The sequence below is a fragment of the Solenopsis invicta genome, chromosome 3 (assembly GCF_016802725.1).
Source record: "Solenopsis invicta isolate M01_SB chromosome 3, UNIL_Sinv_3.0, whole genome shotgun sequence".
Classification (NCBI taxonomy): domain Eukaryota; kingdom Metazoa; phylum Arthropoda; class Insecta; order Hymenoptera; family Formicidae; genus Solenopsis; species Solenopsis invicta.
In genome coordinates this window covers 28921119-28948905 of record NC_052666.1, presented here as the reverse complement: position 1 = coordinate 28948905, position 27787 = coordinate 28921119, and the positions used below count along the sequence as shown (strand labels likewise).

At 48.5% G+C, this 27787-nt stretch overlaps 1 protein-coding gene across 1 annotated transcript in view; it reads left to right on the top strand.

The window, feature by feature from the left end:
* The window catches only part of LOC105199464, an 84268-nt gene that overhangs the window by 19014 nt on the left and 37467 nt on the right, over positions 1-27787 (top strand). The window contains 7 exon segments of the mRNA XM_039446588.1: positions 12188-12339; positions 12449-12522; positions 12606-12668; positions 19431-19508; positions 20438-20753; positions 20789-22539; positions 22542-26141. Coding sequence (XP_039302522.1) covers positions 12188-12339; positions 12449-12522; positions 12606-12668; positions 19431-19508; positions 20438-20753; positions 20789-22539; positions 22542-26141 — 6034 coding nt within the window.

Genomic DNA, 27787 nt, shown 5'->3' with positions numbered 1-27787 from the left:
AATTGTTGATTTTGATGCTAATTTTTTTTCTGCGTATTTGTCGTCGTGAGTATTCTGTCACTGCCTGACTTCTTTTTGCCGATGCGAGCTGTGGCCGACGTCGCAGACGAGGTTTAAGTAGGCTTCTTTGTAAACGGACGTGGAGTACAAGGCACACGATAGGTGCGGCGTAAGAAACTCGGGGCGGTAACCATGCAGCGTATCTCAGTTTATGATTAACGTTGTAACAAGAGCGACGATTGTGCCTAATTAATTCCAGACTTGCGATGCGGAGAGCCCGCCGATACCGTCCGGAAACACGCGCGGCCGTGTTGCAAACCGAGTCCTCTCGGATGTCTCAATTATGTGCTTCGCTTTTGCTTACATAATATTTTACATACCCGTGAGACACAAAACGTCTGGCGAGCGCGGTACCGTATCTCTTTGCCAGAACAATATCCCCATTATAGCGGAGAAAAAAAATCGTAATATTGGAAAGGGTATCGTCTCTTGAAGTTTCATCATAATCCCGCCTAATGATACTCGTTCGTAAAATGAAGATGCTAGACGCGCAGCTTTCGCTTCTCGACGTAAATGTCACGAAGGAAATTAAGTCGTCGGCAAGATTCCGATGACGCAAAAAAAGATCCGCTTGCCGCATCCTGGCGCGTGAGCGCTCGTTATTCGTTCGGGATCCAAAAGGCTAAGGTCAACTAGCTGCTTAGGCTCATTAACATTGACCTAAGACGCATAAAAAAAAAAATAACCGCGCCACTGTCACACCCTGCTGGCACACCCACTACGTCAGGTGGAATCGTCTCATCTCGCATGCACCTGGTATCGTTGACCCAAAATCATTAACGACGCGACGTTATCCGCGTTATACGCACGCACGCACGCACGGGGAGAGAATCTCCTATGGAATTCCGAGCGTTTGTCTTGCGATTAGGAGTTGCGAATTGTTACCTGCACAACTATCTCTCGATCGAGGTCGCGTCGCGTCGCGCCGCGCCGTGTGCGTTAAATTCCACGGTACATCGAATAAAGCCGCGATACGCAATCGCGTAATGCGTACACCGAACGATAACTAACGCGCAAAGTATCACGCGCGTGTACGCGAAGTGGAACGCGAGCCGGTGCGTTTACCTTCCACACGCACGTGCGACGTGTAACGGAAATGTAAGAAGGCCTCGTGTAAGGGATCGCATAGTCGTCACATAATACGTATTGTGTGTCGCGCACGAAAGAAAAAAAAAATAGGCGTCTCGTTCCATGTAATCGCGTTCAGTGCGCTTAGAAGAGGTAAGCTCCAAAGTCAGCGATCGATGTACGTGTCAATGGAACGTCTGACAATGAGAAACCCGTTCGTCTTGCATTCTCACACACAAAGGCGGATTTCTCCGGATAAGAGGAAATTTGATATTTCCCTCGGTGTGAAGATATCGCGATCTTATCCTCTCGGTAATTATAATTTTGTTGTATTAACATTAAGCCTGATAGCCACGCAATCTGAATTATTTACGACGGGGATGCGTGTCGGATGTAGGCGCGCGTGTGTAACGTCCGTGCGTGATGACGCGGGATTACGTCGGGTCGGGCTCGACACGGTGTGGAAGATGAGGAGCCTCGGGGAGTCAGGGGAGCGTGGGATGGACCAAGATCAAGACGAGAGGCGCGAGAACGAGACGGACGAGGCGCGAGCCGACGAAAGTGCGACGCAGAGAGCGGCAGACCGCGTCGAGATCCCGATTCTAATATTGTCCTAGGCATCGGCGGCCGGTCCACCTCGCTCAGTGAATCGACCGGACTCGGCGCATCGGCCACGAGATACACGCGGCTGGTCGTCATTGTTCCCTCTTTTATTTTCCGGACGAAAAAGCGGACTCGCGATCGCTTTGCGTGATCGCGTGGTGTCGCGAACAGCTTCGCTCGTAAGTAGGAATGAGTATGCGATTGTGCGCGCGACGGTGACGGGGGCGTCGCGACGCCTCGACGAGAGCGAGACCGGACTGCGTTGGTGACGGCGCGGGGAAAGCTCGCCGGAAAATCAATCGAGTAAAACGAGTCCGGGGGAAAATACGGGAGGAAAATACGCGGTGGTGAGTGGCAGCGAGCGAGCGAGCAAAGTGCGCAAAGGTCCGCTCGCGCGATCTCTGACGGTCTTTTGCGTGCATGAAAGAGAGAGAGAGAGAGAGAGAGAGAGAGAGAGAGAGAGAGAGAGAGAGAGAAGAGATACAGAGCGATACTACGAAATGTAAAATTAACATGCTAAAAGATATATAAGTTGAGAACGGTGGATATGTAGACATCTCGAAAACTGAGACGTAATATTAATAATGAGTTTCCGCAAATTTGATTGTGCTTAATTAAAATGTCAAGATTGGTTCTTCGATCAGATGAACGATATTGTTAACATGCTACTAAAAAATTGTTCTAAAAATTTGCGTTGAACTATCTACGAATTATGGGTGTAATTAAAGACATTAATTGCATTTTTTTGTAACGAAACAATGGCCATTAGAAAGCGTTTGATCAACTACATAGTTATTGAACATGTGTAATTTTACGCGATTTAGTCTCTTCACTAATAATGCGTTTCAAGCACATGTCCAACGTTTCAAACGGGCAAATGAAGCGGACGAAAGCTTTCAGGTATATAAAGCAAAATTGATGTATCTCTCAATATCTCTTTTTCATTCATACGCAAGAAGTCGTATATATTTTTATATATACTTTTCTACATACTTCCTGTGTTTAGAAGGAAAGGAGCACACGCATTGAGAGCATGGGGAAAAATAAAACGAATGTAGAACGTATAGTCACAAAGAATATAGTCACAACGAATAGAAAAATAAAGACAGATAAATATATTTAAGTATACACATATTTCATTAGGAGTTTGTTATATGTTTTCCGTTTGAAAATTTACACTGTTAAAAAAGCGCAGTTTGTTTAAAATTCAATGTTTTATTAATTTATTAAACAAATATATTAAAATATGATTATAATATAAGGAAGCAAAATTAAAGCAGATACATCAAAAACATTTAATGTTGTCGAAAGCGCACTAAATTTTATGCACACGTATACAATATACCTTTCAGTTATAAATACATTAAATTCAATGTACATGTGTAACTTAACAGTACATTGAATTTCACGACATTTTTAACAGTGTATATTTCGAATGCGTCATTAAAGTCTGCAATTTTGCAAATTACATTACACGCGAATTTGTCTCGCTGCGATGCAGTTCTATCGGAGAACATGTTTGCCGCAATATCGAGTGTCTCAAAGTAATTTCGCATCCCCTTGTTGTTTCAACCCTATTTTCATCCCGTTCTTTTTTTCAACTTTTCGTCGACTCATTTTTATTCACTCGACGGCTGTTCGTTTTATGTTGTGTAAAGGAAATGTTTTTTAACATCACCAAAAGAATGAACTATTCTCGCTTTGTAGAGCGCAGTGAATTTATGTCGACTAAAAACGGTAGCGCGATCGATCGCAAGCCGAGTGCGGGTCACTATTGTGCGGGGTTATTATCGGGCGACTTGCAGGTGACATCGATAGGATCGGCTTGACCCGGCATTGACAACGATCGATCTTTTTATGTAAATTAAAGATGATCCCCCGTTAGAACGCAAAATCGGGAGAACGACGATGAAGATCGGGCGCAGGGGTCTCGCGAGAAGGAAATTTCAACCGGTTTTTATCTCCCTTTGGATCAATTCAGCTGATAGAAATTTTACGTATGCTCCACTTTGCTATCGCATGGTAAATGTGGGATTATTTGGGATGTTCGAGAGAGAAACTTGAGACGCGACGAGCTGCAGCGTGGCTATTTTGAATTCGGAAAGCTTCGTGCAGCAAGCTCCTCATCGATCGAAGGTCACCGAATGGCCGGTATCGAGGAGCGAGCGTCAAAGAACCCGATGACCGCGGTATATGCTTTTATTGAAATTATATCCGCGGGCGAGGGCCTCCGCCGTCTCCGGAACGGCTTGGCAGCGTGCTGTATTTTTAAACGAGTTACCTCACCGACGCGTTTTCGCTTTCGCGCTAACGATTTCCGACACGTGAATGCGTCCCGAGCGTTGAGAATCGTGCGAAGCTAAGGCCATTGAGAGTTAGGTTCGTGCCATTATTCATCATCGTGTTAAAACATTCGCGATTAAAGCGAAATACCCACGGGCCCGAAGATGCAAGTGATTTAACGGGACGTGAGTCGCAATACCGTAACGCAATGATAAATCACGACGGCGGATTCGGAAAATTGGGTGTAGAAATTAATTGGAGACTTAGCCCCGGCCTACGACGTAATCCACGGCTATTAGTGGCGGCCGAATGCAGGGATCGGTTACCGAATGCGAATATTTCATCGCAACTAATCCGGCCTTGTATTCCGCGCAGGAGTTTGGATTTTAATTTATCGCGCACGCGGCGGCAAACAGAAGGGGAATTTCTGGCGCGCGCGTTATTCATGAGCAATTAAGATGATCGTAAGGAATTATCGCGAAAGGTAATACGCTTTCTTCGCTTTCTTTGCTTACCCAGCGTGTGTGAAAAATTATGCACAACTTATCGAGACGCAAAGTTTCTATCTCTGGTAAACTTTTACCTTCACCTTGCTCTTCTCAAGCATCCACGTTGATAAGATTTCTCTCTCTCTCTCTCTCTCTCTCTTCGCCTCTTTCTTTCTCTCTTTTTAAACGGTATAAATAATCGAGGGTCGTGCGACGCCAGTCACATGGCGTCGTTGATTTCTTGAGTACGCGCCAAGCACTTGACACGAGTTTGCACGAACTAAATTGAAGGGTTCCATAAATAAAGAGGACGTTGTCTAGCGAAAAGATTGGAGAATCGGTTCTCATTGAGGACCGAGCATCCCGCTTATCGCATCCTGCTTATCGGGGGAGGGTACATCCGCCACTGTAAATTCATGAAATGACGCCGGTACACGCTCTCCTCCCCGAACGCGTCCGTCGTCCCGCTGTTGTGTCGTCCTTACTCTCGCCTCGTCAATTTACGATATCCAGGCGACATCGCCGACGGAATGCGCAGCGGGTTAATATCCGTTGTCAAGCTGCCGGGAACACGAGCGTCTGGTTTGTGTGACGCCGATAATTCGAGGGGGCGTCGACGCGCTAGACGTTCTCGTCATTTTCGTCGTCGTCGTCGTCGTCGTCGTCGTCGTCGTCGTCGTCGTCGTCGTCGTCGTCGTCGTCGTCGTCGTCGTCGTCGTCGTCTCGCGGACACACACCGGCAGCTAGTCGACTTTTACGCGGGACTGACGAACGTGCGACACGGCATTTCCGCCGATAAATTCATTAATGTTCCATAATTCGTGAAGCAAGAATCCGCCGTAGTGCGGAAACACAGGCGCATCAGGTGAACGTGATAGTATTCTCGCAGCGCGATAGGAGAAATGGCGCGTGTGGGGGTGGGTAAGACAATTCCGTTAGAAATTTTTTACTTTCATTCCATTTCCAAAAATCGTGCAAACGGAATAGCCAGAGAGTTTCCTCTTTCGAGGGAGAATTAAAAGGGCGAATTGGGATTTGTTTCGTCGAATTAGCAGCGAGAGTTTGTGCGAGGTCAATAAAAAATCAAATTAAACAGTTAATTGCCTGGCTTTTCAGTTTTTCTTTGAGTAACTTTAATTTGCTACATTTGCGAATAATTCGCCCTTTATTGCTTTTATATCGTCAGAACTGTGTTATCGTTCCATCAACTTGTATGCGTGCCGGACTAAAAATTTTCCTTGAAAAAAAAAAAAGATATCTGGCTGTGCCGAATATACGAAAACATTTTTGACGTATTTTGCTTTACGATTTTTTGATTATTTTTATAAGACACGATATTGAGCGTTTTAAGCGATCGGCGAATATTCATACGATAGATATCGATACGCGGGCGTCGCGTCGAGTGGATTTCGCGGCTGGAATATTGGATTCTGCATAAATACCCGCGAAACGTGACTATCTAAACCAAATTTATATGGATATTTATACAGAGTGCCAATGTTACCGTAATGGATCGTGCATAGCGATCGGCACTATTTAAAAATACACGGTGCAACAAATGCGCTTCGTGCACCGAGCGAGTGTTATCGATCGATTCGAGCAAATTGCACGAATCTTCTTCGAAAAATAATTTATTAAGTTACAGACATGCTCTAAGAAGATCTTCGATTGAATATCAATTCAATTTGATTTTCCTTAAGCGACGGATCTATTAAATTTTCTACTAGAAATAGTAGAAACTTGAAAACGATTCAGAATACAGATCTATGACAAGAGCCTGTAAAATGGGGACAGATTCGTCATTTCGCGTATAATTACCGTTTTAAAGGCAACGAGGACGCGAAGGATCGACAAACGGACAAGCAAACGCCAGTCAAACAACGACGCTGACGTTTATATCGCGATCTGTTTTTCCTGCCCCCGGGGCGCAGTGAGTTTAATTGCTTTTCTCTAGTCTGCCTTCTAATTAAGCCTTCAACCTTCCTTGGTTAAAGCGAGGAACTAGCCGAATGCATAATGCATTTCAGGGGACCGACGTCGGTCCTTTCTTCCTGTCTCCTTTGAATGCCACACCGCGATTTGCCTTCGTCGTCCTCGTTTCCCGCGAGTCCCGTTCAGCTAATGGTCGAAGTTCGTCGTCGTCGTTGTCGTCGTTCCGACGTAGTGCATCTTCGATTGAATTATAATTAATGCGCGCCTCGCTTATGGGGCTAACAACAGCCGGAGAAACTTGCGCCGCTAACTGTTTCCGGAGATACAAGTAATCGATTAGTAGGTAATAACTCATCATTTATTTGCGCGCGGGATTTTCATTCCGCGGCACTTAACATCTAACTCGGAAAGTACGGTAATTAATACGCGTACGGCTTTCTTCTCGTTAAAAAGAATAAAAAAATAAAAATTTTGTCTCGTCGCAATTAATAAAGCGGACCGTGCGGTGAAACGGAGAGAAATTCCCGTTCCTCTAATATTCGTGAAAGCGCGAAGATTGGATTACGAATTAATGCGAAATTCATATATTACGACACTTTTATTTAATTACGAAATTTTAACTATTCCGCTGCTCACTATACACCGAAGCACTTTTAAGATAATTATGTGCCGAGTCGTGAACTAAAATTGAATTGGATATTACGAGCGAAATCAATAAATTGTGACTTTATATATATATATATATATATATATATATATATATATATATGTGTGTATGTATATATTGCACTATATATACATATATATAAATTACACATATGTGCAAGCGTGTGCGTAATATCATTTCTAAATTACTGTTATCTCGCACGAATGCCGCGTATCGTGGTGGGTGTTCCCTAGATTTATCGCCGGGGCGGCGTGGCCGCGATCAACAGCTAAATTACAATTTAGTGTCTGTCTCGAGCGCGGCCACATTTCACCTCGCGATACAGCCTTCGCGGAAACAGATTTTGAAATGAGATATTGAAAGATCCGGCGTGCGTTTTCTTAGAGCGAGATACACTTAAGCGAGTTGCATTCAGCTCACGTGCCTCGAAAGTGTTGACTACCTGGAAATCTCTGACTTGTTACGCGTTCCTTATGCATACGCAATTCCCGGGTACGAGTCTCCCGTCCCTTCTTTTTTCCGCGTAAATACGGTCGACGTGTCTCGAGGACGTTGCCCGCGTGCAGAGTCAAAAGTTTTCCGCCTTAAGTTGTGATAAATATCTCCTCACGCGGCTCAATTCAATTCTCCCTTATCTCATAATTATTGTACTTTGGCGCCGTATATCGAGCGCATTTTACGCATATTCGATTCGGCGCATTCGAATTTGGAAACTTCAGAGCGGGATTGGGAACTTCTCCCACGCGGAATTTATACGGCCATGCGTCACACGCGTGGAACGGGGCGTAGCCGTTCGTAGGAAGTGCCGTCGTAGCGCGAGGAAAAATTTTATTTTATTTTGTGATAAATGCGCAACTGGGCCAACCAGCCTAGCGTTTTGCAATTTCCCCCATTTCCATCCCGCCCGAGATTCTCCGAGATGTCGTAACTTATATCTGGCAAGTTTTTCCGCGGAAAGCACGGAAGTTTGCACTCGTCGCCGAGTGCATTATGCATCCCCGCGCATTGTTGCATACCCCGTTCTTCGTAACCGATCGTTACGCGTGCGATTGGCTTCGCGTGGTGAAGTTTCACGTCGTATTCGGTAGCGGATGAAATTCTACGGTACGTGGAACGGGAGAGAGGCCGCTAACGATCCACGACGAACGGTAAATTCTCGGTTTCGACCGCGTCTTTTGTTCGTAACGGGCCGTCTTATTGCGCGATAATCACGTAATGACACGAATTGGCTGCGTCAATTAAAGTTGGCACGAGGTCATCGTTCCCTATATTCCTCACGTGGTAAACGGTCGCAAAAGAGGAGCGAAGAAAATCGCTTGTCCCTCGTAAAACTTCCTTTACGCCGCGGCGCCGCGCAGATAAACTCGCGCGATGCAGTTTGATTAATATTGAAATGACCCGGTCGTGAGAAAAGGGACGCATATTTAAAGACGGACGTCGCAAAGTTGCGTAGGATCGATAAGATTAAGTTCCAACGGTTGTCGTCACCGTTAAGTCGCGCGATTTGTTCTCACAGACTTACGCAAAGAGACAATTCGCGCGTAACGGTCGGGAAAAATACGCGGAAAAAAATGCGGAATCGGTTTCACCGTTCCGAGCATCGGCATCGAACGCGCGCTCGGGAATATTCAATTTTTCGGTCTGCCGCGCCGCATGATTGCCGCGCGCGTATCCTCCGCGAGAGATATAAATCGCCTCGGAAGCGCCGATACAACGTTGTATAATCAAATACTAAACACTACCGACGGGTTTTCGCGTTCGATGAGAGTTACCGAGGCGCCCGGTAATGCGCAAATTGCTTCCGAGGTGGAAAAATCGATTTCGAACTCGGACAGTGGAAAATAATCTGCGACTCCTTGCGAGGAGTCAAAAATTTCTCTCAGCCTTCTAAAGGAAGATCTACCTTACTCCCTTTTCTTTTTTATTCGGATATTCCTTTCATTCGGAGTTGTGTCCGAATCCCTCGAGAGAGGATGAGGCGCATCCTCAAATGGCATTATTCGCACGGTCGTGAAACGAATTATGGAAGCAAAGTGTGCGAACACCCACAGGCGGGTTCGGCAGCTTTGCGATCGCTTATTATCCTGCTGATACCCTGCGGAGTTGGTCACGACGAACCCCGACCGGTCGGTCTTCCTGCATCATCTTATCCGATTTTTCCCCTCGCTTTCCACCGCCGCCGCCGTCGCCGTCGCCGCGTTTCTCGCCTCTGGATGCTATTATCCCGCGTTGCCCGAAAGCAATTTTCTCCGTCGCTTTCTCCAATCGCTTTTGCGGCTTCCCCTGGCTCGCCGCACGACGTTTAAAGGGTCGTTAAAATCGGACGAAACTTGTGTGGCACTTGAGCGTAAAATGAGTGTCTCAAAAGCGCGCGCCGTGGATCGAAATAGAAGATTGAGTTATCAATATTATGAAAAGTGACGTCACGTCGAGACGTTTTCGATGTCTTGAAAATGTCTCGCGCATTTCGCGCGAAGATTCGCACACGATTGACTTTAAACGAATGGATAATTCGTCCGTTTCAAGTTTATTTATTTATACGCGGAGCAACTATTAACGTAGAGTTTAGAAGGATACGTAGTCGCAAACATCTCGGAAAGTTCTTCAGTCACGAAAGTGACTCGCGTTAGTTGGTAATGAAGCAGAGTGTTCCACCAACTTTTGTCGATGCGCCTGGCAAGTCGTGCGTCTCGCATAGTTAAAAGTTTGAAAGACTTACGCGCTGAGCGTGAAACGTGGAATTCTGTCTCTGGTAGTTCAACGCTCGTCCACCCGTTTCACATCGAGCGTGTTTACGCGGCAGCTCGTTTGCTCGCCGGGTCGATAATTTGGCTTTCTGCCTCCTGTCTCGCGCTAGTCTCCCCCTCCCCCCTCCTTCCCCCACCCTGTAATGAATCCATCCGAGCACGAAAGTTTACCCCTGTCTATTTCATTCTATTAATGCGACTTGAATGATAAAAGCGTTATCTCCGGCCACCTGCTGTTCCTTACAACGAACGAAGTTTTCAGGCACTGTTTCGGAAAATGAATTGGAATTAGAAGAAACGGGCGCGATTGACGGCGTGCATTTCTAATCAAGTTAATGCGAGAAACAATGCGGTCTGGACGGAAGCCAAGTTTACGTTGCGTAAACAAAATCAAGTACTTCGCTCGGGAAACCGGGTCGTCCGTACATCTTATTGTTACGACCACCTCTTTTGTCCCTTCGCCCCCCTCGGGTCCCGAAGTCCAAACAGTAGCACGTGGAAGGTCAGCCGGAAAACCTCCCCTGTTGTTCCACTGTAGCCGAAAAGTCTGGCGCCGGTGTGTCGGTGACGACGGGGTCCGGACAACGTGTATCCCGTTCACAGGATGAGCAGCTCTCAGTGCTCTTTCGTCTCCGACGCGTTGCGCACCGTCTAGCCGATTCTAGCCGATCGTTCTAGTCATCATCTCGGGATCGAGAGATATTCACGAAATTTGTCTCTTCCGCGGGATAAATCGATTCTTATTCTGTGAAGTCCACGACGATCTCGCCATCGTCATTCTCATTTTTATCTTACAGCCGTAACGCGTGTAACTCGCTGCGATGAATATTGCGGGTCTATTCAAATGAATCAAAGGAAACGATTCGGGATGTAGAATGCCTTGATTAATTCAATAGGTGGGAGGATTTCCACATGTAGCTTTGGAAATTTTCCAATAGGTATAAAAGCAAAAGCAGATTACAAAGTGAAACGACGCTATACACACACACACACACACATATGCGCGCCGTTTATTTCGTACAAACGGAATAAGCGAAGTTGAACGTTTTCAAAGCTCTCGCAACGTTTGACGATAAAAGTTTCTGCGGTGACAAAGGGACGAGACCGGGACAAACCTTCTTGACCGGCCACTTTCACGTTTCCGCGATAGCGTTTTGTCAACTACGAGGGTATCGAGCGAGGGAGTTCTCCGGGATGTTGAAGTTCCGAGTCGCATCCGGCCAACGGAAGTGCGACAGCACGGTGAGAATCTTAAGTGTCTGGGACTTAAATCTCATCTCGACGCGCGGAAAGGGACGTGTCGCCGGTAGAGAAAGTTAATTTTTCGACATTTATCGTAAAAGATTCTGTATGAATTGTTGATTCAATTTTGTCACTGAATGTCAACAAAAAGTTCGTTCATCCGATTTTGTCTGCAAGACAAGACTTTTTTCTTTTCGGTTTCACAGAGTCACGTTTTTACACAGTGAAAATATTTTGTATTTATGTTTAAACCAGTCCTTGTTAAAATGTTTGTGTTAAATTTTTAACATTTATCTAAGTATCAATTTAACACAACGTGATTACACTGATTATTTTATTTGAATATTTTGTGATAAATTGATATTTAACATTTCTCAGTGTCAAAATAATAATTTAAGCGAATAAAGAAAAAACGTAAAAGTAATGTATATTTAAAACATACAGTTCAAGATAAATAAATGAATCAAATGTACGTGCGCCTACGTACTATAAATATTAATTTTGCTGAAGAAACATAATTCCAATATTTCGTTTCCAAACTGTATCGAAGTGTTACATTTTTTGTGTTAATTTTTTACGTAATATTTATGTTACTTTCTAACATATTTACCTTATGTTAAATTTAACTTCCAATTTTCTAACTCTGTATCAAAAATAAACGGATATTCCTTTTTTCTTTGCCGTACGAAAAGTTAATAATCTTAAACAAAATATAAATTTGCATGACTGAGGATTACAATATCTGTCTTGAGCGTATTCTACGGAATTTATTTACCCACAAGATATCGACTTCAAAAGCACGACGACCATATTTCATTTCGATCTACTGTGACGAGTAATTTGTCGTCGCTTCGCCTGTACGGCCGCTTTCAGGCAGCGTCGCGTGTCGACGTCTGAGAAGTTGCCTGCCTCTAGGCGCAACGAGGGACTGCAGTGGTTCTCAATCACCGTTCTGGTTTGATAACTCGCGCCGTGATGCACGATACGAATTAAATCGCGTCCGCTCGCATTGGTTCGCGTTAAGCGAAGCGCGAATCAACTCTCAGGTGTGCCGTCGTCAAATTTTTTAACCGCAAACTTTTTTATCGTTGTTTCAGGTGAATCCGGGAAGCAAGGCAGCTCAGCAGGGGGTGAGAGAGGGTGATCTGATCAGCAACATTAACGGAAGAAGCACTCGAGATCTGACCAACAGCGAGGCACACGCTCTGCTACGTAATTCTGGAGAACAGTTGAAACTCGGTCTCAATCAGTAAGTGATCGCGCACATTGGGATTTTGTTGTAATGGCAAAGCGAAATTTTATCGTTCCGATGCACTTTAATCGGAAATTTCATTTTTGCTTTTGCGTCTCTGTCGCAGAGAGAATATCGGCTCGCCAAAGAGGAGGATCTACAGGAGCAGCCTGCAGGAGAACACCACCGAAATTCAGAACAGTAGGTATTCCGTCGCGTAAACCGATCTCTCATTCGCTTATGAAGCGGGAAGTAATTGTAATTCTGTCATTTGTGTGCCGCAGAGACCACCACAAGAACCACAACGACAACGCGCACACGGACGGACGCGGAGAAGAACGGTGCCAGTAAGTCCGCCGTTTTTTTCTTGTTTTTTTTTTATTTTTATTTTTATTTTTATTTTTATGTAAACATCAATTTCCACGATGATGATAGAGCATTGGCTCTTAGCATAATTGAAAATTTTGTATTTTTGTGTAAAACAAGAGATATTGCTCGATAACAAGTGCGCATCGATATTAACAATTGACAAGCCGCCGTATGATGGAAACTTTCTACGAATGCATCGAATGGTTCATGATTAATTAAATTACGCAATGCCAAATTTACGAGCACTTTCCAATTTAATCGCGCGGCTGTTTGAGCAACGAACTTCGATATCGATTCCTGATTAATCTCGCGCGGTATCAAATCGTCATTTTTCAATTAAATTTTAACGCGGCTGTCTTTACGGGTATGTACGAGCGTAGCTACGGCGTTGGTAATCGAAATAATTGCGAGTAGCGCAATTAATTTATAGAGCGATAATTGATTCATAGGCATCGCAATTGCGTAAGTGTATACCTCAGGACATCGCTGGACGACGATTAACGTGCGTTGATACTTTTAATAATTCACAAATCCCGACGCTTAATGTCCGACTCGATCGTTCATGCGTTGCGTTACGTCGGAGGACCCAGAAATTATCCACGCATGACCGTCGATGTTTGATCGAGCACAATAATCCTGCCAGTTAACTGAGCGTACAATGCGCGTAGTTTAATTATCTCCGATGATCTCAACGGTGAACAATGGCGGCCGGTTCCTTTATGCGCGACAACCGCGGAAGCTGAAGTTAGCGCCGAGTGACGTTTTGGTTGGCCGAATTAATCGTTGCCGGCTTTCCGCCTTCGTCTTGCAATTGTTACAGGAGAAAGGAGTGATCTCCTTTTAAAAATTTTCTTTGCAACTGACACGCGATGGCACGCAATGATCTTAATTGGATCATTTTCCATTTATTATTATAATTTGCTTTAATACGTAGCTACAAAAGTACGGAAATCTAGTAAAATAAACATCTCGGAAATTCTCGGAAGCGTCGAGAGACATCAGTTACGAAAGCTGGGGATTATTACAGATTTTCGTCTTGTCCAATCAATCGCCGATAATTGGCGGCTTATTCCAATCCTCCGGATCGGATGGCCGGAGGATTGGATAATAAACGAACCTAATAAGCGCACACGACGTATGACGCGTATACGCGCACCATAAATGCACACGGATCATCCCACTCTCGTGGTCGTTATTACCGGCTCTTTTCTCCAAATTGCCCGCTCGTCGTCGCGGTACAGTGCGCATCCAGACAGGGGCATACCCACGCCGCGCGTGCGTGCGTGTTGTTGTACACGCACACGCACGACTCACCTGTCTCCAACTCTCACGTACGCTCTCACGTACACGACCGTACACCTGCCACCACAACGACGCGCGGCAATTCCGTGCCGGCGCACCCTACGTTCTCCGGGAAGACCCTAACGTCGAGGAGGCGACCCTCTTCTTCTTCTTCGTCTTCTCTTCTTCTTCCTTCTTGGGGTCGCCGCCTGCGGACCCACCTTCCCGCTCAGTATCGGGGAACACCTTGTCGAGCGCGCCGCGCCGAGCAATCGGATTTTCAAGTCGCGTCGCTTATTTGAGACGAAGAAGGCAGTCGAAATCGCGAGCATCTTTTTCGTCTCGCGATCGAGGATCGGGGATCGATCGCCCGATATTCTTCGGAGGAAGTTATAAACCGATGGAAAAAAGTGAAATATGAATGCTGTATGTAATTAAAAGTTGCACAGGTCTGATTGTGAATCACGTAACTTTATTTTCGGCGCGACGAGATGTAATCATTTTTTTTAAGACGCAACGAGAAGAGACGGAGAGTGTGACGGGCCGTTGATAATTACGGTGATCGATCCCTCGATCCTCCAGATTTTACCATGCAACGTAATTTCGCGTGTAAAACTTTCTTTTTTTTTGTCAAATTTGGTCGACAATTCAGTGAATGCTCAAGTTAATATAAAGGGTTATACCGATGAGTGTTCAATCAGGAAACGCATACAACGGCGGGGATGCCTGTGAATGACGCGATCGTCAACAATGCGCGTATTATTCGACGGTACAATGGTCGCGAATCGCTGTTTAATGAATCTGCATGCGATTGCGTAATGAGGAAAGAAAGGGCGCGCTGAGTGAACCCGTCGTGACAAATCGCGCGATGAAAGTAAATTCAGCGTGGGCGCGTTGGATCAATGATAGTTAATGAAGCTTGATTGAGGTGACAAATTGGATGAAATTAAAGAATTAATTATCTTCCGCGAAAATGAAGCTCTTCGATTGCATACAGTGTCTAACGACGCTGAATCAGCGACACACGTCGCGACGGCGTAGCTGCGAGACGACGGATCCGCTGGTGATGACGAAACGTCCGCCCACGCGTCGTCCGCCCACGCGTCGTCAGCGTCGTCCTCATCAACGTCGCTCGACCGAGCAACCTGCGAAGGTCACTTTGTCGCGGACCAACGTCCGATTTCTGACCACGATACGTAGCCTCGGCGCTTCGTGGAAACGACGAGGCGGAATCGCGAGGGCTAGAGGCAAGCACGAGACCCGTTCGAAATCGAAAAAGCTCATTGGCGACGACCAAGTCGGATTGAAGAGCGTGGGAATCCCCATGACGGTTAATGGAGTCCACCTGAAGAGGAAGAGGAAGATCCCCGTGAAAAGTGTGGAAACGTCGAAAGGCAACGACACCGGACGGCGGGAGGAAGTCAACGTCGCCGGAAGAAGGGCCGGGGAGCTCGAGCGTGAATATTACGAGCACCTGGAAGCGCTGAAGTTCCTCATCGACCCGCCACCGTGCTTCCGTAACACGGAGTCCCGGCAGAACTTTGAGAACAAGTTGAACAGCCTTGATTTCAGGCGGATGAACACCGTGGCGATTCCTACGGGACTCGGGACAAACGGACATCGGGATCTAGGGATTCCCAACGGGTTCCGGAGTCCGATCCATGAAAATGACAGTTTGCGCGATGATCGCGAGAGATCGTACGCGGATACCCTGGACCGCATAGTGGAGGAACACCTGAGGATCGAACGCACGATGCTCGATCTGTTCGTCAGGGCGCCGATTCTGAAGAGCCGACACGGCGAACAGGTGTCCCCCGCGCGCGAAAACAAGACTGTTCGCTTCAAGGACGAGGTGGAGCGCACGGGAACATCTGTCGAACGAAGGGAGGAAGGGTTGAGACCCGAGGGCGAAGGTCGCGAGACCGCCGGCGGCGGCGGCGGGGTCATGGAATTCGATAATCTCGCAAAGATCGAGGAAAACTCGGACCTTTCTCGGGACCGGACGCCGCCGGACGAGAGCTCGAGCTTGCTCGATGTCGAAACGCGGAACGGTAGGTAGCGATTAAGTTCGATCACGGAGAGATTTGCGATACGGAAAACGTGAGATTCAACGCGTCTAGATGTATCGGAGAGAGGGCGCGCATCTGCATAAATATTTATAGCGTTCTCATAAAATTTTATGGAGTAAACGTAACGTAATTTAAGTAACGTAATCGAACACTGGTAATTCTCGAGATGCTTCGAGCGCGCTCAATCAATCGTGAATTTCATGGACCGGTAATGATCGAAGTTTTGCACTTGTAAACAATCCAACTCGCGTTAACATCAATTCGCGACAGTGCGCTTCTTGCCACTGAAATTCGATCGTCGTTTATGGGCTGTTCTTACCGCGGCGAACGAGGCGGTGCAATTAGTGATGCGTCATTACGTTTTTGAGGGTCATCCGATTCTTTAAATAGAGGATGCACGAGAGTTATAAGTGCCATCGACGCTGCCAGTTAATAAACCCGAGTGCCGTGTCACGTAAGCACGCTCTTGAAATTTTATTGACGAAATTCGATTGCAAAGAGAGCATGTGTCCTCCCTTTGTATTTTTTTATGCGACGAAACATTTCGATTATTCACATTTAAACAGTATCGCATTATTGCTATCCGTATTTAAACAGTGCTGCATTATTGCTGTCTGTATTATAGCTTTCTGATGGCGACAATATTGAGCGACGCATTTTGTCGAGGATAATGAGGCTATCGACGAAGTTACGATTACATAACAATTTCTTCGCGCTTCAGTCTTTTGTGGTCTGACATTTATGCGCCGATGGTATGGCCGATGGAACTGCTTTCGATTTACGTCAAGTCCCAGTCGCAGCCTCGATCGAACAATGCGCCGCGCCGCCGGAAATAACAATGCCCGTTTGTTGAACGGGCTTGTACGAACGGAAATTGTTCCTTTATCGTAGCGCGAGCAAGCCGCGCATTAGATATTTAGAGCAGTTGTGGGTTTGCAGTTGTTGGAAAACACTGTGTAGTGTTCGCTTTAAGCGGTCGAAATTGATAACGATAAACAATTCACACTGGGCTATCAAAAATTGATGCAACGATGCTTCTTCTGCTTCTATCTAGGATTGCGTTGTTAAATTGAATAAATCGTCGTCGCTTTAATTGACATTTAATTATACAAAAAAGTGATGTAATTAAAAACCACACAGGAACTTCTGCAAAAAAATTGCGTAAAATTTCAATGCAAGGGCACGAGTCTTATATATACATATATTTCGTCGAATCTACGCGAAGCGTAACGCCGGTGATCGATTATGCAACGGACACAGCCGCCGAGCAATAAAATATGTCACGCTGGCCGATTGCGCAAGCGACGAGCGACAGCGACGATCGGATCGAAGGAAATCCCTCCTCGGCGAGGGGTTTCAACCTCGCTCGCTCGGCCGAACGACACGGAGGACGAAAAGGGCGCAGCGCAGGGCAGCCGTGGAGGACGAAGATGGAAGACGCACGTACCGCGGAAACGTGGGCTTGGCACCTTCGGGGCATGACGGCACACCCATCGCGTCCATCGCGCGTATTAACGCGCCTGTACTCGATGGCGAACGGGTCCCGTCGCATTGCCCGGATCGGCTGGAAGTCGCTCGCGCGAAACGGCCTCTGTGAATCCTCCCCCGGAAAAAGTCGCCGTCGTAATTTTCTTTCGAGAGACCCGCGTCTTCCTCGCGACAGTCAGGATTTGCATAGATAATTTGCATAGATAATTGAAAAGAATGACTGTCTCAATTAGGAAACGTTTGTTTTGCTTTTGCAAAAAGTCTCGAGGTTAGATGATGTACACGCATGACCGCAGCTAAACCTCGATATTCTCCCTCTCATCCCTCTCTATCGCGATATTCACGTCCGTGACACAGCCCAGCCGCGTAGCTTCTTCGATTCCATTACGCAATTAACGTGATATATATTTTATTGCGCGGCGATTCGTTGCGTAACCCGCAAGGTCGCAACGTCGGCGAGGTAGAGCGTGTTTACGCGCGTGTGACGAATTTTTCTACGGCCACCGTCGGGACGCGTGCGTCCCGTCAGAATTCTTACTTCAAAGCTACGCGCCCCTTTCGCCGAATCGCGCCATGCGCGAGTCGAAGTACACCGAGATACGGTGGGCCATTTGCTCGAAATAGAGGGAGAAAAAAAATGTTCCGTCACTTCCGGATCTCGTGCGACCGCCGTTGTATACGCGCGTGTGTCCGTTCGCGACTGCCGTGACGCAATGAAAAGTGCGGAGAATAGATGGGTGCGTTCGCGCGACAGAGTCACTCCGCCGCGCCGGCGGCATTGTGCGCTCGGAAGGAAGTCCAACTCGGAAGCGGCGCTATTCATGAATTCAGAGGGGGGACTCTCTCGTGTGCATACGCGTATACGTGCGCTAATGCGTGTTACAGTTTCACGTCTGTACATGTGGGTGCTCGTATATAGCACACCGCTGTGTCCATAAATATCCCGAGTTTGTGCGCTTTCAAAAAAGAGAGAGAGAGAGAAAGAAACAGCAGACACGTTTCTCATTGTAGGATTTTTCGTAATATCGTCAAGTGCTTACTCGGTACTCCACGTCAGCGCACCTAAGTGCCGGAGCGATTCGCGCCTCTCGAGCGGAACATCCGAACATCCTTCGGATAGAACCTGAGAGTTCGGGGCCGCCCCGCGCGACCGACACACAGACAATCGGTGCGAACTTCCGACACCGACGTCACCGGCGTATTGAAATCCTTACTCGTTCGGCCGCGTAATCGTGTGTGAGCGATACAAATCCACCTGGATCGACGTGGATGCGTGCACAAAACACGTGACTCCACACGGGTGGGGACGCGAGCGCGTCTCGTGGGTGGTTTCGTTGGGTTTACTCGTGTGGCTCAGTGCATAATCGCGATTCACCATACCCTGCAGGTCGCGGTTAGTGCCGCTTGCCACTCGCGGCTGCTCGACGCTTAACATGGGCGTCGTCGTCGTGATGGTCGTCGTCGAAATTCTCGCCTAAATTTAACGCGCTCGTTCGTGCCTCGTTCACGCGCGACGTCCCGCGCGGTCGTCGTCATCGTCGTCGTCGTCGTATTCCGCGCGTGCACTCGCGAAATCGCGGATTTTCGCCGATCTTAACCGGTGCCGTGTGCGAAAGAGACACACCGATTCGCGTCTCTGAAGTTTGTTGTAAGAGTGCAACGCGTCGAGGAATTCGTCGATCGAAGCGCTGAATAACGTAAATTGTACACAATTTTATTGAGATTTCTTAACTTCTTTCTACTTCTTTCATCTAATTTTTCATATATTTAAAGAATAATTTAGTTTTCGCTTCATTGATAAATTAAATAAATTTCGTAAATAAATAAAATTGTTTGAGTTCTTAGTAAATAAGAGAGACGACATTCGCGATGTTCATCGCAACGTCGAACCGTTTCTTTCAGATGACACAAAAGTCGAGCAGAGCTACGCCAATCAGAACGGTGCGCTGAAGAGCGAGCAACGGGGCGACACTAAAAAAGGTAAGAGCACCTCGTTATCGGCTAAAAAGAAAAGGGAGAATATACATTTGGGAATGCTGGGCTGGACCACGCTTATTTCTGCATGATCGCTAAGAAACACTGTACATGTATACGATATCTTCTTTCTTCTTTTTTTCATTAAGCACCATTCTGTGATTGCGATTGCGATTGTCTGGAACGATCTTTCTAAAAGCCCGCCGAGTTGTCTCGCGCAAAAGGGAAGCTCTGATCTGAGTACAGATAAAGCGTGCCGTGTGTATTTAAAAATTGGCGCAGTGTACTTTCTCGAGAATTCTGAGCGGAAGGGATTCGCGAGGGATATTGAGATGCATGCGGAAATCGATCGTTAAAGAATCGTAGCTGTACTCAAACTAAAGAACAATCGTCTATTGTAGTTGCCTAGAAAATTTGAGAGGGGATCATCTTTAATTTTATTATCTTTCCCATAATCTTTTCTTCGAGTCCGAATGGAACATTTCGTGTCCAATAGAAATTCGTGGGAGAGATCGAAACTGTAACTTTCTGCAAAATGCAATTCTACGATAACATCTTTTCGTAATACTCTCGGAAACTTTCAAATCCCGTTACTCCTGTCCGGAGGATGCGGGAAAATCGTAACGAGCCGTCGTCTTTAAACGTGAAAATAAGGGTGCGTCAAACGCACGTACGTGGGCGCGCGAGAAAAATCCCGAGTCGAGAAACCCGCGACGGATATTAGGTATATAGAAGTAAACGGGGAGAAACAGAGACCCCCCGGAGGAGGTCGGAGAAGTTACTGTAAAACGACCGCGACGCGATATTTCCGACGAGAGTCCTGCGAGAGAACAAAGAGAAGAAGAAGAAGAAGAAGAAGAAGGAGGGTGAAAGAGAGGACGACGTGCGAAAACACGCTCTGCGAGAGTTTTTCCACAAAATTCGCGACATCGTAGGACACCGCGATTTTCCGGATTACGCGACCGACGCGGAGGATTGCGCCGTGATGCCGCAGAGCAGCGCGCGTAACCGCAACCGCGGCCGCAGGAATCGGAACCGACGACGAGCTCCTCAGCCACCGGCGAGCGTCACGGAATCTTCGCGGAAGGTCGAACAGAGAACGCCCGACGAGGAGAACCGTCCAGCGATCTCGAGGAATGAACACGGCAACGACGACGACGACGACGACGACGGCGGCGGCGGCGGCGACGGCTCGAAGACGAACGACCCCATCGTGGAGAGTCCTATTTCGGAGAGCGTCAGTTCGATCGAAGACGGGGATCGCGATGGAGCCTCGGCGTTGAATCGGGGATGCAGATTTCGACCGGACGACAAGTACCGCCGGACGACAAGTACCGAATCAAGAAGATCGAGCTAGCGGAATCTCGTCCCAGGATAATCGAGATCACGACCGTCAGCAGTTTACCTCTGGAGGCGACGATCGGCCATATCGCGGGGGTGGGTATCCTGGAAACTAGCAGCGGCGACAGAGCGTCGAAGGAGTCGACGATAGTAACGGTATCGGAGCCGGTGGAACCGATGCGATCCCTTTCTGGCTACGCGAAGACCAGACACGCACGAGCGAACGTACCTCGGTTGGAGATCCGAGAAGTCAACGACAGCGATGCGGAGGCCGACTGTGGCTCAGCTATCGTCGAATTCGAATCCGATGCGGAGAAGGAGTCGATAGGAGAACGGGACTCCGAGGATCGCGAGGTGTTCAAGCCGAGGGATCGGATCGGCCAGCAATTCGCCCCGCAGAAGAAATTCTCCAAATTGGAAATGGAATCACCGACTCTGATGTGGGCCACGGTGATGCCTAAAGACGTGGAGAAAAAGCTACGAAATTTCATCGAGGATCTTCAGCTGCCGAGTTTCTCCGAGGAGGTGGTCGAGGACGAAAAAGGATCTCTCGAGAAAGTCCCGCGGGTCATCGCGACGGAGGAGAGCAGATCCTTCGAGAAAGCATCTGGCTCCTTCCGCCGGAAAACGAAGAAACGTACGATGTCGGCGTCGCATTACGCCAGCAGCTTTCTGGACATCATACAGGAGGAGGGCGAGAGACTGTCGGAGGACGAAGCGCAGCACATCAGAGATTTCATAAACGAGGAGATCAGCAAGTATCGTCGCGAGGACAGGCACTCCGTCGAGAGGACGGCGAATGACGTCGAAGCAAGGAGAATCGAGCCTGAGAAGATTGAACCGGTTGCCGAGGAGTCGAAATGCGACATTGAGATTAAGACTGATACGACAGAGAATGACATTTTGGAATTATGTTCGCGCGATAAAGCGAAGACTCGCGAGGAGATTGAAAAGGTTGAGCCCAGTTCCTCTGAAAGCGTCGTGAGTCGCGAAACTGAAGTAGCGAAAGACACCGATTCAGAAAAACCGACGAACGAAAAAATGGAGGCGAAAAACGACGCCTTGAATGATGAATCTTTGGAAATTGCAGCAAGCGCAACGCAAGATAGTTTAACGCTCGAGGACCGTTGTACCGCTGAGAGAATTGAGATTGTGAAAAATGATGTTGCGAAAGACGTTGGTGAGGAAAATAATAAAACGGAGGAGGTAGAGGAAAGCTTAACAAGTATCGTGACAGTAAGTGATATCGGTGACGCGGACGTAAGTAAAGCGGAGGAAAATGAATTTTCGTCTCGAGTCGCGGCATTACCTGCGGAATCAGAGAATCGCGATGTTCCGCGAAAAGATTCCATCGAGACGCGCGCGATCGTTAATCATGGCGCGTCGCGAGCGGACGACAAAGTTGATTCATCTTCAAATTCGTCAGCGAGCGAAGTAACCCTGTTGAGAGCGAGGCAACCGCCGCCGCCTCTACCGAGGAGGTCGTCCAGTTTCGGCCGCGAACGTCACAGACCGCCGACGCCACCTGAAATAGACTATATCTCGAGTGGCGCGAACGTTCATCAGCCGTCCGACGTTGCGGCGAACGACGGCGACGGGCGCGAACGCAGCACGACGAATTTATCCGCGCGGAAGCGCGCGAGTCGCCAGACGACGGACGACGACGACGACGAGCTGCCGCGACGGCCGGAGCTTCCCGGAGCTCGCGAGAGCCTCTTCACTCGATCGAAGACCGGAGGACGATTCGCGACGATTTTTCGAGCTCGCGCGACCTCGCCTCGTCGTCGACGATCGTTGACGCTGATGAGATTTGTGGTCGTGTAAATCGGGTGAGACGCGCGGGAACCGGGCACGCCGGAGCTTCTTCGACCGAGGGCGGTCAATCGATCGCGTCATCGGGTATTCGCGACGATGATCTGTCACGCTCGCGCGGCACCGGCGCGCACCTCGTCGCGTTGGCAAGCGCGACGAGCACGGAAATAACGCGTCGCGAGGAAGGGAAGCCTGCGACGCCCGCTGCGCCGCTGGCAGCGTGTGATCGAAACGCGTCGTCGTGCCGGCAGGAGGGCGAAACCGAGGTGTGCGGGCATTCCTCGGCTCAGGATACGAATTCGGAAAGGAAGAATTTTACGGCGAATCACGGCGGACCACCGAGGTGCGATAAATCAGACACTCGTTCGAATTCCTCGGTAAAAGACAAGTCGACGATGGGTTCCTCGGGTTCGAAGAGCAAGAAAAAACCCGAGGGAAAGAACGGGAAGGACGGGAACGAGAAATCGATGTCCAGCTTTCGCCGCGAGCGAACGGTGAGGAACGAGACGTCGGAGACGAGAATAATCGAACGGCACGAGGAGAGCACGAGCGCTAACCAACACGATGGTCTTCGCAATTCAAAATATTTGACGTGGGAGTCGAAGCGCGAGGAGAGGCACGAGGAGAAGCACGAAGAAGAAACGCGCAGCTTATCTCGAGAGAGCGACGCGAGGAATTCATCCGACGACGACGAGGCGAGCTTTCAAAAGACGGACGTCCCGACGAGCGAGAGTCCCTCACTCGAGGTAGAGCTGGGCGACATTCAAGGGCACGACTCGTCCAGCAGCACCACGTCCTTAAACACCGTGAGGCACCGTCCGCTGGAAGCGTCGTTAACCGACATCAGCGCGATCGTCCGCGAGACGAGGGAGGAGAACTCGAAGAACGAAGCGGAGGAATCTCTGAAGCGGAAGCTCACCGCGCTGAAGAGCGCGGAAGAGAGTTCGGAATTGACGCATCCGGTCCCTCACTCGCCAGTACAGAATTTTTACCAAGTACCACGGAAGGGAGAGGTAGAAACGTCCGTGGAAACTTCCGAGAAAGCTGCGAATGACGTATCGCGAGGACCACCGCCTTCTCTGAGGGAGCTCTGCGTCGAGAGGATTCTGTCGATGCCGTGTGGACCGCAGGTGATAGGCGAGATCACCACGCCCAAGTTCAACATTTTCGAGAGTCTGCGGACTCTGCAGAGGTTTGTGAGTGACACGCCGGCGAGTGCACGTCGGCGTGATAACGCCCGACTAAACTCGATGCATGGAGTGAGTGATCGACGACGCGGACTACTAACGAAAACGCCGGACGAGAGCGAGCAGCCTCGTCCTAACGACATTGCGAACGCTGTTTCAGACCAGGCCAAATTGCCGAAGAGCGTTAATATTGAGTTATCAGAGTCGGAAGGCGAGATGGAAAACCACGGGGAACCACGGTGGCGCGCGCTCACCACAACGGAGGACCCGAGGCTCCTGGTGTGCCTGTCGCCATCGCAACAGGCCACGCAGGTGCGCACGAGCGCCGACACTCTCCTGGATCTCCATCGAAAGTTCTTAAATCGCTACAGTTACCGCGAGGAGCAGCCGCATTACGTTCCTCTGCCGCAGTACCGGGTGGAGATTCGCCCGATCAAAGAGAAGGATAACGCAGCTTCGAAAACGCCTAAACCGACTACTCGAGCGATACATCGAGATACCGCGATCGAGAGCTCCAGCAGCAGGCTGCTGGAGATCATCAAGGAAGAACGAAACGATACACTCGCGACTCAACGGACGAAGACGATAATCGATGACGCCACGGACGACGCCGGGGGTCAAGAATGCTTCAAGGCCGAATCTCGGTCGAGCGACTGGTTGAATCTAGCCAGACACGATAGCCGAAGCGCCACCGCGAACGAGCTATTCGTGGCGGTGGCGAGAGGCGAGGATGGCGAATCGAGAGACGATAAGCCGAACGGTCACGTGACCCGATCCGATCGGATTAAGATTGCGACACGTTCCGCCACCCAGGCTGAACATCGACCGTTGGTGAATAACGACGCGGCGATAGCGCGCGATTCGGAGAGATTGTTTGCGAATAGCGTTAAGTGTCCGTTCACGCTGAACGGACCCATTACCGATCGATCGATGGACGCCGTCGTCGACAAGAAGACGCCGCCTCTCAGGAGGACGGCCGATCTCGGCAAACACGTGAATCCGGCGTTGATCGACGACAAACTCGAGGTACCACCGTTGCCGAAGCGCACGGTCACAGTCGACAGATCGTGCATCGATACAAGGAGCATCTTCGATCAGAATCCGCCGAGAAATCGTCTGGAGCCGCGAAGAGGTCACCGCGAAGCGGAGAAACTGAAGCATGTGGCCGCTGTGGAGATCATGGATAAATTAAAAGAGTTACAAACGGATACGTCACGGCGGCGACTCGACGGCGGCAGGACGGGCTCCTTACCTCAAGAATACTTCGCTCAGCAGCTGAGGTACATCGAGTTGTTGGAAGAGCAACTGAAGAATGTGTTAATAGCGGAAGAGGAGGAGAGAAAGGCATTCGAAGAATTCCAAACGCATTTTCATCGAACGAAACAGCGCGATGACGCGACGAGATCGTCTCTCGCTGACGTCCCTGAAGAAATTTCCAAGAAAACTAGCGCAAATCTCGAACGCGAGTGTGAAAGTTCGATCGACGTCCATGGGATGGCAGAAAATAGCGGAAAATGTGTAGGAGATAAGCGAGGAGGTCTCGGGGAGAAACGCTTCAAAGAGATCTGTCGAAGCGAGCCGGAAATTCAGAAAGAATCCTGGCAGGAGAAATCGCAGAATGTAGAAAAAGATCGTACAGAGACGATCGAAAAGGTGGGCAATCGGCAGTCCTCGAGGAAAGTACGTCACGAGAACGGGTATCGCGCGGATGAATCCTCGGAGAGTGTGGAACACGAGGAACGCCACGTGATCACGCAGAAGGGAAACCCGGAGAGAACGACGAAGAACGAAACGTTTAAGCCTCGCGAAACTAACGACACCGAAATTAACGAACGTTACGCGGAAACTCGGTCGACGAGGACACCGAGGAATGGCTCCGAGGTGTTGACCGAGAAGACGAATCAGCGTAAGAACGAAGCGAAGAGACCGACGACGTTACCGACGAACGGGGAGGCATTTCGCCAACGGATGTACGACGAGTACGTGCACAAGGTGTTGGAGCGGCAGGAGCGGAAGAGCCATAAGGTCGTGAAGATCAGCTCGCACGAGGACATCAAGCGCAAGGCGGACGGTGACATGAGCGCGATGGCGAAGGAGTTCATCGAGAAGGCGCGCAGTCGGCTAAACAAGTTTGGGATCAATCTCGACGAGAGCGGGACGGAGCACGAGGATGAGGAGGGCGACTCCCTGATCAACGTGAAATTTCTGATCGACGGCAAGGAGCTCCAGGACGTCCGAAAGCTGCCGAAACACCTGCGGGAGTTCCTGAAGATCTCCACGATGAGTGACGACGAGGGCGGTGAGTTACGGCGAATGGAATGGACAATGGATTTTGCTGTGTTGCTCGTCGTGTTGCCCTGATGATTGGTGGCTGCTGAAAGAGAGAGAGAGAGAGAGAGAGAGAGAGAGAGTGTCCCGCTCGGAAGTCGAATGATCCTGGACTCTCAGTGCCTCGCAAAGGGACGCTCTTTAACAATCACTAACGTAACCCGCGCATCTCTTGTCCGACGTCCGTAGATGCCTTAATGTTTGTCGTCACTAACATTCCTGATGATACTATGCTAATTCTCTCTATCTACCTGCCTGGTGCCAACGAAAGGACTGTTGAAAAAAAAAAAAAACCGCGGGCAGACTGAATAATTGATCTCCAATTAATGTTTACTCGGCTCATTGTCCCTTTTACAAACTCGCTCTACTAAATTTGATTTAAAAACTGAAAGCAGTGGTAATAAAAATTTCATGATGTAAAATTCGCGTGACCAAAGTGACATTCATCTCGCAACTGATTGAAATATTTTTTGAATATTGCGAATTCTCATCTTCAATTTTCCGTCCAATAAAATCGAGCTGTATGTTTTAAAATATCGCAGCTCTTGATTAAAATAGAGATTTAACAAGAAAAAAAATTAGGGATTTCTCTGATTAAACGCCATCGTTCTCGTCGGATCGTCTCGGCGCGAGCAAACTTTCTCAATACGGGAGAGACACGCGGGTGGTAACCGAATCGGAAATCTCATTACTGTCTTAAGTACTGTTTTCCTACACAGTTCCGAAAGCGAGATTAGTTCTCGGCGATGAAGCGAAAGCGCGTCGAACGGCGTACGCTACAGCACGGTGGAGATCTATTTGCTTTGGTGCAGGTCGTCCAGCATCATAATCGCGCGGTCCAGAGACTGCTCCAATTCCGTAATCCGATTAATAATGCGTCTCGCAACGACGCGACGCGATCAGTCTTGTATAAATAATAAATCTCGATTGTACTCGCGAAACACGCGTGTTAACGTGATATTAACGAATACGTGTTTACGCGCCCCTCCCTCTCATTGCCCGGGGGGTCTGCCACCCTGGTATCGTGTGAACGAAACGGGGTTTAATATTCCGCGACATAAATCCGGCGACACGATCGACACGAGCGCTGTGACGCTGCATGCTCGTATATATTTCGGCATTTATTCCGAGACGGCGATCGATTCATCAAAGCGACGCTGTGGAAAATTATTACGTTAACATTCGCGTTCGGCGCTACGACAGTGTCGCGGATAATGAACCGCGACAGTTTGCGATAACGAATATATCAACGCCGAGGCACAGAGGCTATCAAATTGCGTCACGTCGTTTACGCGTCGCTTCCCTGGAGCCGATTACTCGCGGACTGTTTAATCTCGTCATCGTTATTATACCGAGTAATTCGAAGAGAAGAGTCTCTCGCTTCGACAGCGCGATTTACTGTCTCTCAAATCTCCCACAAAATTCTATTCGACACGATATGCGTTTTTCAACTGTGTTTCTCGCTGTAACGTGGTCATTTAGATGGTAGCACGTCTGACGGTGGAAGGGTACTGGCCTGCGGCTCGCACTCTTTCCTTCGTCCCGCGATCGTCGAGCCGCGTGATTCATTGGAGAATGAGAATCTAAATATAAGACGCCGCGACAAGAAATAGGCCA